Below are 12,472 nucleotides of genomic sequence, written 5' to 3' on the forward strand. Positions count from 1 at the left end.
GCAGCAACCGTGTCATCGCCAGTGATACAAAACAACAAAAAATGGGGTCCCATCCATAGACCTCCCTGTTCCCACAATTGCATAGGAGGATGAGCGAGACGTCCCTCCTATCCAAGTGGGCGACAAGAAGAAGTCTCTATCGGAGCAACCAAAGCCCCCCCCCCCTCACCCCACCCACCCGCCCGCCCACCCACAGACTCCCACGACCTTCAGAACTTATCATCGTCACGTTTACGTTGCGAGGTTATATGTCAAATGCCTTTATTCATCGATTTGTTCGCGACGGCCGGCACCCTACGATGGCGCCGACGCGTAGCGAGAAACTTCACCCGCCCCGTCTCCTTTAACGCGCGCGGCCCCCTGGAGGAGCTCCACCAGGAGGCCCTCCAGGTCCAGACGCGGCTCCACGCTGGGGCCGTGGCCCTTCTGCTGGCGATACGAGGGCGAGACTCGCTTGCGGCGATCGCCATCGTCGTCGTCGTCGTTGTCGTCGTCGCCATCATCCTCCTCCTCGAGGTCTTCCACCTCCACCGTGTCTTCCACATCATCATCATCGTCGTCGTCGTCATCGTCGTCGTCACCACCGTCGTCGATGATGAACTTGGAAAGTTCTTCAACGATTCGAGCGTCGTCGTCTGCCGAACGAGGAGCGTCGAGCCGATGTGGAGGAGGAGGTGGAGGAGGTTGACTCTCCTCGAGTCGACCTTCCTCGTCCAGCTTGAGGTACTGCAGCAGCTCGTGGAGGATCTCGTTGTCCCTTTTCTCCTCTTCAGCCGCGTGCTCCTCCCCCTCCTCCTCCGACCTCCCTCCCTCTCCATCACCTCTCTCCTCCTCCCCCTCCTTCGCCGACTGCCGAGACTTCGCTGCCCGATCCAAGCCCTGCTCCTCCTCAACCTCCTCAACCTCCTCCGCCGCTGCAGCGTCGCCTTCCTCGTCCATCGCCCCGCCGCGCTTGTGATCCTTGAGCCCGTGGCGTCCTTGCGCAGGTGCCTCCTGCCAGGCGGCGGTGCGAGCTGACGACGCAACGACCTTGCCGGTCGCTTTCCTCCGACCCTGACCATCTCCTCTCTGCTGCTGCTGCTGCTGCTTCTCAACAGCAGCACCATCATCAGCATCAGCATCGTCCTCGTCACCAGCGCCACCACCATCACGGCCTTCTCCTTCAGCCTCTTGTAGCAGCAGCAGCTTCACGAGGTTCTCCAGTTCTGCTGTGCGCTCCTCCTCCTCCTCCTCGTCCCCGTCGTGAGCAGGCCTCGGGCGGTGCCTTCCCTCCACGCGCCCCTTGGGCGTCGGAGGCCGCTCCCCTCGGGCCTGGCCAGGATACGGAGACCTCGAGCGCGGTGCAGCGTTGGGACCACGGGACCGAGGAGGCGGCGCTGAGTTCTCATTCTCTCCGGCTTGCAGGGCGAAGTGCAGCAGCAGATTGGCAGCCTGATCCAAAGCCTCTTCATCTTCCCTGTCCAACTGCTGCTGCTGCTGTTGCTGCTGCTGCTTCAGCAAGCGCGGCCTCTGGCCGACCGCTTTGTCGTTGCGGCGACGCGCCTCCATCACGGCCACGGACCTCACGTCCTCCGCTCCCGCCGCTTCGCTCGCCTGCCGGCCCGCTCCTCCTCCTCCACCGCCCTCGCTCTGCCTCGCGCCGCGACCCTGGAGCGCCTCCAGAAGTTGGAGTAGATCCCGCGCCTCTCCCTCCTCTCCCTCGTCCTCCTCCTCCTCCCCGCCGCCGCCGTTGGCTTCACCCTCCTCGTCCTCCTCGTCGCCGCCAGATCTCCAGCGCGCCGCTCGATTCTCCTCCAGTTCCTCCTCCACCGCGCCATCGTCACCGTAGCCAGCGTTGCCGTTCGCAGCAGCTCCACCGCCAATGTCCTCCTCCTCCTCCTCACCACCATCGTCGTCGTCGACATCGTCATCTCCATTCTCAACACCGAGCCCGTCCGAGCGGCTCTTCTGGCTGTAGAGCGGCGAGAAGTTTCTGCCGTGGCGAGGCATCCTCCGTGGCTGGCCTGCCAGCATCTCCCTCACCACCTCCTCCTCCTCCTCATCATCCTCCTGCTGCTGCTGCTGCTTCTCGTCCTCCTCCTGTTCCGCCTGCCGAGTCTGCAGACCCCGGTCTCTCCTGGCCAGAGCCTCGAGCAGCAGAGACTCGAGCATGGACTCGGAGGTGGCGGCCTCGCGCTGCGCCTGGCGGCCCCGCGAGCCGGAGCGCAGGCTGGCGAGGTAGGCGAGCACCTCGCCTTCCTCTTCCAGCGCCTGCAAAGCGCTCAGCGTCTTGAGGAGCTCCTCCTCGGACAAACTTCTGGCCGAAGGCTCATCCAGGGAGCCGGCCCGGTGGGTGGTGGAGACCGAGGCGTACGCTAGCGGTTGCGCGGCTGTCATGGACAGCAGCTGTTGTTGTTGTTGCTGTTGTTGTTGTTGCGGGTGGAAGTACTTGTGAGCCTGGGGCGACGTGAGCGGGATGCTTGAGACGCACGTGGCCAGAAGGGCAACGACGGAGGCCACGCAGTGCCACCACGCGGAGGAGGAGGGCATCGTCTCAGAGGGCATGGCTGTGGCAGAGACACGCGCACAACGACAGGGGTCCATCAGAACGGCGCGTGGCAAGGTGGGGGAAGGGAGAGAGGGGGGCGACGGACAAGCAGAGGCACGAACATTTTTGTTTTTAAGATTTCGGTAAAAAAAATCCAAATATAAACCCAGCAAAATTTCAAGAGCCGCTATGCAGTGTGGTGGTGAATTCGAGACAGTGATGGTCCTCAACAAATAACTGTCACCAAGCGGTCCTTAAAGAGCCGCCATGGTAAACTGGACCTCTATGGTGAACTGGACTTCCATGATGAACTCGACTTCCATGTAAACCGGATTCCCATGGTAAAATGGACTAACATGGAAAACTGGACTCCCATGGTAAATTGGACTTCCATGGTAAACTGGACTCCCATGGTAAACTAGACTCCCATGGTAAACTGAACTTCCATGGTAAACTGGACTCCCATGGTAAAATGGACTTCCATGGTAAACTGAACTTCCATGGTAAACTAGACTCCCATGGTAAACTGAACTTCCATGGTAAACTGGACTCCCATGGTAAACTGGACTCCCATGGTAAACTGAACTTCCATGGTAAACTGGACTCCCATGGTAAACTGAACTTCCATGGTAAACTGGACTCCCATGGTAAAATGGACTCCCATGGTAAAATGGACTTCCATGGTAAACTGAACTTCCATGGTAAACTAGACTCCCATGGTAAACTGAACTTCCATGGTAAACTGGACTCCCATGGTAAAATGGACTCCCATGGTAAACTGAACTTCCATGGTAAACTGGACTCCCATGGTAAACTGAACTTCCATGGTAAACCGGACTAACATGGTAAACTGGACTCCCATGGTAAACTGGACTCCCATGGTAAACTGAACTTCCATGGTAAACTGGACTCCCATGGTAAAATGGACTCCCATGGTAAAATGGACTTCCATGGTAAACTGAACTTCCATGGTAAACTAGACTCCCATGGTAAACTGAACTTCCATGGTAAACTGGACTCCCATGGTAAAATGGACTTCCATGGTAAACTGAACTTCCATGGTAAACTGGACTCCCATGGTAAACTGAACTTCCATGGTAAACCGGACTAACATGGTAAACTGGACTCCCATGGTGAACTGAACTTCGATGCAACCAAAATAACAAGAGGATGCATTCTCTCAAGAGCCGCAAGAAAAGTCATCAAAGAAGGCGCCGCGCGGAAATTGTCCCCGCGGGTCTCGGTGAGTCTCAAGACGCAAGGGGTCGTGCCACGTCGGGATGGTCTTGGCCAATTCCACGTGGAATGAGCTGACCCCATTCCGCAGGCGATGTCAAAGGTCAAAGGTGACGTCTCAATGTCCCCCTGCTGGGACTGTCAGTGTGGTGGAAACTCAACGTGCTCCACCAAAAACAAATACCAACATCGAATTCCCAGTAGGCCTCATTTGTGTCAATAACTGCAGTCTGTATCTCTGGCCTATCAGTTTGCTATGAAGAAGGGCCGTTGCCCGAAACGTCGCCTATTATACATGTTTACTTTCAAGGCCGTGCAGTGTTGTTATTGATGAACATTGTTGAGTTGCTGTTGTTGTTGTTGGCTCTGCTTTTGCACAACTTCCAATGCAGCGGAACAAGCGCCATCACCAAATAATTGATGGTGAGATGTTGACTACCTCGCCTGGTACACAGGAGGTCGTGGGTTCCATCCCGACCCTGACGCCTGCTGCTCTGTATTTGGAGTTTGCGTGTCTCTCTCTTTCTCATCATCATCACGGTGGCTAGGAGATGTTAACTACCTCGCCTGGTACACAGGAGGTCGTGGATTCTATCCCGACCCTGACGCCTGCTGCTGTATATTTGGAGGTTGCGTTTCTCTCTCTCCCCGTGGTCGCGTGGATTTTTCTCCGGGTCCTCCAAGTTCCCCCCCCCCCCCCCAAATTTAGAACCAACATCACGCTTTTAGAGCATTTGGCTAATATTTCAACTTCCACGTGATAACCCACTTCGTTGAGCAATCATTTGTGGCCAGGTCGCTTCTGAAAACAAGCCATCAGTGGGCCTTACCTGGTAAAATAAAGTTGAGTTGAGTTACTCTTTGGTTCTTTCGGTAAAGTGACGTATAAAGAGAAAATAATAAATTAAATACTAGCATACGACGTTTCGATTGCAACACAAGCAATCATCATCAGGTATAAATGAAATAGAAACACAAATCTAGTATACTTAGAAATGTAATGTAATACAACAGAGAGTCGGATAGCATAACAGTCAACACCCTGTAGGGTATACAAGATTTGTATTTCTATTTCATTTATACCTGATGATGATTGCTTGTGTTGCAATCGAAACGTCGGATGCTAGTATTTAATTTATTATTTTCTCTTTATACGTGACTTTACCGAAAGAACCAAAGAGTAATTCCTGCAGTCACGAAAGCTCCAAATTAAGTTTTTTTTAAGTTGAGTTGCGTTGAATCGATTATTCCATTGAATAGTGTGATTCGTGTACAGCGGTATGTGTTCCAGATTCACACCACGTGTAAATTATATTAATCGCAAACAAAAACTAAGTTAATTGAAAATCTAAATGACGAATCATGTCGTCAAAATTGTGTGACGGACCGACCCTGAAACACGCCTACTTGTTGATGCGTCACAAAGTTGGACCATATTCTTGGTTATTTCGGTAAAGAACCAAGAATATGAATCACGAAAGCTTCAAATCAAAAGTTGTACCAGTTTTATTGAGCCCCGGAAGGAATGATCTATGAACTTGGAAACTAATGATTGGCAGTCGATTCAGGTTTTTGTTCTTCTGTTGTCGTGTCTGTCTCGTTTGTATTGTCTGTCTCGTTTGTATTGTCTGTCTCGTTTGTATTGTCTGTCTCGTTTGTATTGTCTGTCTCGTTTGTATTGTCTGTCTCGTTTGTATTGTTTCTCTAGTTTGTATTATAATGTGCCGTCTCATTGCTATAATCGATTCGTGAATGGAAATGATTACGATCATTCACAACGCGAAGGGTGGGTGAACCGTCACGAGCCTCGGTTTATTAAACAAAGACAAAGATCCCCCGTGTAGCCTGTAACAGACTGTAGGGACAAGTGCTGTTAGCGAGCACCTATGCAGGCCAGCACGGCACACGAGTGGGTGGGTAACACCACCCCCGGCCGCCTTTGTCTCCCCAGTGGCGATGTTTACACACGGCACCAGGTACTCATTTGATGCCGAGTCGACCTCGGGGAGGCCCAGGGCCGGTTCAGATAATCGTCACTGGTGTTGGCCGTGAGCGGGAATCGAACTCGGGTCGCCGGGTTCGTAGCGCAGCGCGCTAACCGCTACACCACCGCTCCCCTACTTATTTATAAGACACACAGAGTGGTCCATTTATAGATACCCCACTAAGTTGATTGGGATAAATCCTCAAGAGAAATGAACACCATCAATCTCAATGGACTCGCCGCGTGCAGCCTCCGATGATTACGTCAGGTGAGGTTAACAAGAACGAGTCGGAGTACATGGGGAATTAGTAGGGTATCTATAAATGGATCGCCGTGTGGAGAAGGCTAAGTTACGTAATCGATTAAGCATCATCAGCAGCGGCATCATCATCCACTGAATATCACCTGCTCAATTGAAAGCTTCCGTTCACCGTCGTGATCATCAATGTGTGAATAATGTATTAATTTAGCAGATTAAATTATTTTATGTTGGTTAGATTTCAATTAATTACTTGCGGACAGGTGACGTCACGGTGCGTTTTAAATACAATTAGTCGACTGATTTATAGATTGAGAATAAATAAATAAATATTTGTTAAGTGTTAATTCATTAACGGAATATTTTTCGGACTGCGTCAGAGATTTTTGTTTTATATTGGCCTAAATTAAAGTCAATATGACCGAAATTATTTAAGATTCCTATCAATTTGTGTTTCTAATCCATTTTAAAAAATTATATATTCATTAAAATGAATATTTTATTCATCGAATCAATCACTAACATTCTGCTTTGAATGAATATTTTTTTATTTAATTCATTATTATCATTAATTATTCGACACGAATCGGATAGCATCGTATGACTGAGTCGAGAAATTTGATCGAGTTGAGAAATGTATCAATTAATTGATTGAACTCGACTTTTTTTTCCCCCATCAATGAGTACACACGATATATTTTCATGAATGAATGGCCAGGAATCTAACTCATATGGCCTCTCTGCTGGGAGATTGCAGTAATGACGTCAACGTGACGCAAATGCTGAGTTATTTATAGCATCTCCTAATAAGGGAAATGCGCTCCGCTCTCTTTAGAAATCAGCGAGTGTTTTATTATTTTGTGTGCGTGTCTCGAACATTGCTATAAACGCGCTGTTGTGGAGAATTCCTGTCTGCGAGCACATATTTTTGGGTTATCGAGACTTGTATCATCATTATTATTATACGAGAGGGGTTCGTGGTGAAAACAAGACCCGGGCCGCGCGTGTCTCACGCGCACACACAAGCGTTCCTCCGTGTTGCATTATAGATTAGGGGGCAAGCGTTGTTTGCGAGCGCCTATTAAACACGCGCACGCACACACACTCATACGAACGATGCACACACACACACGTTGATAGGTGTGACGCGTATAGGAGGCGTGTGAAGGCACGTGCATTTGAACGCACACATGGATGTAGCCATGCGCACGCACACACATAGACAAAGATCCCCCGTGTAGCCTTTAACAAACTGCTGGGGCAAGTGCGTGCTGTTGGCGAGCACCTATGAAGGCCGGCTCAGCACACGACGCGGGTCGTATGACGAGCACACACACACGCATCCGGCCGCCTTTGTCTTCCTAGTGACGATAGCGCAGCGCGCTAACCACTGCGCCACCGCTCCCCCCCCCCCCCACAAGTCTCTAAGCTGTACAGAGATGGCGGTTAATCATATCCCACTGATACAAATGTTCTCAACAATTGGTAGAATTAATATTTTTTAACCCATAGATTTTTTTTTAAACACCCGATGTAATAATGGTTCAGAATGATTCTGAACTAAGCCCCTGTAGCAAAGCAAAACAACGCACTGGTCAATAACGCCGTGGCCTTGATAGATTATATTATTTGTCTGCGATAATTCTCCACGTGACAAGCCACTTCTTTGAGCTATGTCATTTGTGGCCAGATCGCTTCTGAACGAGAGCCGCATATAGCGCCGTGGGCTTTATCTGGAGAAAGATAACAGACAATATTTATTTATTCATTTTTGTTCAAGGTAAAAGACGTTTCTCGGCAATGGTCCTTCCAATATGAACATTTGTACGAATTTAAACACAAAGTTAAACCATACGACACGAGCAAAAACGACTTCAGAGTTAACCTATTTCGTATTCAGCAATCGTCTTATGCGCACACCAGTTGCATGCAATTCCTGTGAAAAATATGAACGCTGATGCCGTATTTATTCAAGTGTAGGAAGGCAAGCGTATTGACTCTCTGTAAATGTTACAATTTTTTTTTTTATATAACCGTTGATTACATATGACGGTACGAAAATGTGTTCCGTGCATTTAAGATTAAAATGGTATGCCCGTGAACGCATTTTAAATCTCCCCGCATACATCTTGACAATGCTGGATTAACATACAGCGTTGCCGTGCAGCGCTAATACCGTGCAATGGAATTGACGATAACATGCAGCTTGTTGCGGTAAACCCTGCTATATATCGAGTTGCTTTGATCAAACAAACCGCCGAGACAAACAGAAGCAGCAGCATTATGTACGGGACAACCTTTATGATTGAAGGAGCTATTAATGTTAATCTCGGAACCCGAGTGGGTTGTATAGTGATGATCTCGCCCGGCCCCCGTTATCTCCCCAGCGCCGATGTTTACACAGCGCAGCAGATGCACGCTTACGACTGAATCGACCTACAATGGGAGGCCCACGACCGGTGCGGATATTCGTCAACCGATATTGGCCGCAAGCGGGAATCGAACTCGGGTCCAATTGCTTCGGAGACGCAGTGCGCTAACCACGACACTACCGCTACACAATATACATATGAAGGCCGGCGCGGTACACGAGAGGGTGGGTGGCCAGCACCACACCCGACCACCTTTGTCTCTCTAGAAACAGTGCTAAAGACACACGCACAACATACAGGATAAAAAATAAAGATCCCCCGTATAGCCTTAACAGACTGTAGGGGCAAGTGCTGTTAGCGAACACCTATGAAGGCCGGAACGGTACACGAGGGGGTGGCTGGCCAGCACCACGCCCGACCGCCTTTGTCTCCCCAGTGGCGATGTTTACACACCGCACCAGGTACTCATTTAAAGCTGAGTCGGCCTAGGGGAGGCCCAGGACCGTTTCAGATAATCGTCACTGGTGTTGGCCGTGAGCGGGAATCGAACTCGGGTCGCCAGGTTCATAACGCAGCGTAGCGCTAACCACTACACTATCGCTCCCCAGGAGCACACACAAAGACACACACACAAAGACACACGCACAAAGACACACACACAAAGACACACACACACAGTCACAGACAGGTATACATAGCAACAAACATAGCCACAGTAAACACACACAAGAAAATCCATCCACACGGCACCCACTCGCCACCTAACACAGCCTTGGATATCAGCGAAAAACAGTTGACAAAGCACACACCACTTTAATTATATTACCCATCACGATGGCCCAGCGGCTGGCTGCGTGTTGCAGCACACATCGCTTATGACGAAGAGCCTCAAACACACAACAACAACAAACATCGCCCTGTACCTTTCGCCCGTGTTGTTTCAGCACCAGGGACAGCGACCTCAAAGAGACCCCCCCCCCCTTCTCTATTGAAGGCGTCCGTCCGTCCTCTGCGCACAAACCGCCGTTTCTTCGCCCGCACGATCGCGCTGCTCCCGACAGAGCAATGTGTTACGCTATACGCACACACGCACACACGCAGCTGTGTGTGTGTGTGGTGTGTGAAGAGAGAGAGAGAGAGAGCGAGCGAGCGAGCGATCACGGGAGAGCTTCAGCGAAGAGAGAGCGAATCTCCCGCCGCTTTTATACTCGTTCCTTCATTGACGTCACACCCGAGGAGGTGACGCTCGCTCTGCTTTTTTGGCTTCGTCTCCAGGGGAGACGAAGCGAGGTGAGTGGTGGGGGGGGGAGGAGGAGGAGGGGGCGTGAGGGATGAGCTCGGGATGAGGGTGGGGGCTGTGGAGAGAGAACGAATGAGGGAGGTGTGGCGGAGGAGCGGTGGCGCGTGTGGTTAGCGCACCGCGCCACGAACCACCTGACCACCGCCTGGGTTCGAACCCCGCTCACGCTGAATGACAGTGGCGGATACTTGAACCGGCCCTGGGCTTCCTCCCCTCGGGACAACGTCGGTTACGGCTTTCTTAATTGGTCATGGGGCCTCCCCTAGGTAGACTCAGCCTCAAATGAGTACCTGGTGCGGTGTGTAAACATCGTATCGAGGGAGACAAAGGCGGCCGGGTGGGGTGCTGGCCACCCAACCCCCCTCGTTTGCCGTGCCAGTCTTCATAGGTGCTATTCGCTAACCGCACTTGCCCCATGAAATACGGTAAGGCTATACGGGGGATCTTTGTCTTTTGGGGGAGGGGGGGGTTGGGAGAAGATGATGAGGTGAGATGGGGTGGGAAGTGATGAGCAGAGAGACGAGGTGGAGAAGGCAACACGCTGTGAGCTTTCATCGACATCTTGTGCTGCGGGCAGCAGAGGGATGCCTTTTTTTGCGAGCGGTGTCATGAAAACTGTGCCGGGCGTCGCCTAGGTCGACTCGGCCTTAAACGAGCGCGTCGGCGCTCGGAGGCGCACGGGGTTGATGCGCGTGACCGCGCGTGGGCGAGCGAGCGAGCGAGTGTGAGCGAGCGGCAGTGTGAGCGGGCGAGAGGGTGAGTCAGTGAGTGTGCGAATTAAACGGAATGCGCGCGGGAATTTGGGTGCGTGCAACAGCGAAACGTGTAAGAGGCTCGTGAAGGACGCTACGTGGGGAGGGGGGGGGGGCAGTTGGGAGGCAGTCGACAATCCAACAGCAGCGGAGAGCAAGAGTGGCGACGCTCACAACAACGAGCGGCGTGCCGGGCGGATAAAGCACGGCTGACGCATTTCATTCAACAAATTCATGGCACCTGGAGTCCGTCCCGTGACCTCCTGCCAGCAGCGAGCTTTCGACACCTCACGTGGCCTCAAAGCGCACCTAGCCTGGCACAAACGCTGTTGTTGTAACAGTGCAAGCGGCTGTGCGTGTGCCATTTATTGAGTGGGTGATTACGTGCGAGGATGAGTGTGCGAGTCGTTATTACGTGAGAGGGTTAACACGTGTGTGTGCGTGTGTGTAGGTGCTCGCTAACAGCACTTGCCCCAACAGTCTAGTCGGGCTATACGGGGTATCTTTGTCTTTGTGTGTCAGCGACAGTGAACGAGCTCATGGTCGCGAGTGAGCGAGGGTGCCGTGATCGCGTGATCGTGACAAACGCCGTGGTGAACGTCCGTGCGAGTGGCAACACTCAAGCGACGATTTTATGAACCGGTCCTGGGCCTCCTCTAGGTCGACTCGGCCTCTAGTGAGGACCTGGTGCGGTGTACAAAACGTCACCGCGAGAGAGACAAAGACGGCCGGGTGTGGTGGGCTGGCCACCCACCCCCTCGTGTGCCGTGCCTCATAGGTGCTGCTTGTCCGGCAAAAACAACCCCCTACCTCCTGGTTCGTGCCGGACGGCAACGCTGTGGTAGGCAGTGTCGTGGGGGGGGGGGAGGGCCAATTTAGATTGGCCATTCCCCTCATGGCGTCTGTGACCACCACAGCGGCCAAATGGGGGCTCTGGATGGGTGCTAGGGGCTGGTAACCCCTCCACCTTTCAATTAATTACCACAAAACCGCGTTTAAAATATCTAATTAAGCTTGTGCCGGAGGGCCCGGAGGGACAGGCAAATATGACGTCTCCTGGCCAAACCCCATTTAGAGGTGCCAGGAGACTGAATCCTTACCCTCGGGGCTCCTCCAGAAACAACAAAAACACTGCGGGTGGCCACGTGGAATGTTAAAATGCTCACTGCGGGGAGAGGCTGCCACTCCTCTGTCGGCAGCTGGACCGATACCGCCTGGATCTCATTGGTATTCAGGAGGTCCGGTGGACCGGTTCTGGCTCCTGCCACCATGAGGGGTGGACAGTCCTCTACTCGCGGCAGGAGACTGCCAAACAACAGGGAGTGTCTCTTCTTCTGAACAAAATAATGAAGGGGGCGTGGGAGCGTAGCGGTGTGGTGTGGGAAGCGGTAAGCCCCAGGCTACTTTGGGCTCCCTTCCCATCAACCAGAGGCGAGGAGTGGTGGTCGTGGTTACTTATGCCCCCACCGAAGACGAACATCCGTGGAGGGATGCAGGCAAGGCCGATGAGTCAGATGCCTTGTATGACCTCCTGTCACAGGTGCTAGCTAGAGTGGCCCCTCGGAATAGAGTCATCTTGTTGGGCGACTTCAATGCCCGAGTTGGTTATGATGCTGGCACCTGGTCTGGAGTGATTGGAAGGCATGGGCTAGATCAGCTCAATAACAACGGTAGGAGGCTGCTAGATTTTTGTGCAGCCCATGGGCTTGTCATTACCAACACGCTGTTCCGGCATCGGTGCATCCACATAACATCATGGATGCATGCCGGGTCCAAGCAAGAACATTTGCTGGACTACATAGTGACGGAACAGCGGATGCGGGCCCATGTCCTTGACACCAGGACCTACCGTAGAGCTGATCTGCCCACTGACCATCGACTTGTCATCTGTAAGATGCGCCTGCCATTCTTCCACAAGGGTGGTGGGTGTACACCCAGGACCTAATTCAAACCAAAAGTGGCCTGGTCACAGCTAGCTGATGAAAGTTGCAAGCGAGAATTTCATCATCGCTTGCGGCTTGGGTTGGCATCGTCCCCCACTC

The 12,472-nt window shown here is 52.2% G+C and overlaps 1 protein-coding gene across 1 annotated transcript; it reads right to left on the reverse strand.

Annotated features, from left to right (window-relative positions):
- Positions 1–244: 244 nt before the first annotated feature.
- LOC144732584 (uncharacterized) lies at positions 245–9,672 on the reverse strand. Its single transcript, XM_078614033.1, has 2 exons — positions 9,302–9,672; positions 245–2,546 (listed from the first exon to the last, which is right to left on the reverse strand). The coding sequence occupies exon 2, from the start codon at positions 2,542–2,544 to the stop codon at positions 295–297; it is 2,250 nt and encodes a 749-aa protein (XP_078470159.1). The 5' UTR covers positions 2,545–2,546; positions 9,302–9,672; the 3' UTR covers positions 245–294.
- Positions 9,673–12,472: the final 2,800 nt, after the last annotated feature.

This window comes from Lampetra planeri, chromosome 43, assembly GCF_965212315.1.
Source record: "Lampetra planeri chromosome 43, kcLamPlan1.2.h2, whole genome shotgun sequence".
Classification (NCBI taxonomy): domain Eukaryota; kingdom Metazoa; phylum Chordata; class Hyperoartia; order Petromyzontiformes; family Petromyzontidae; genus Lampetra; species Lampetra planeri.

Coding starts and splice junctions, on each gene's coding strand:
- LOC144732584 (XM_078614033.1), bottom strand. CDS start 2,544: ATGCCCTCTGAGACGATGCCCTCCTCCTCCGCGTGGTGGCACTGCGTG.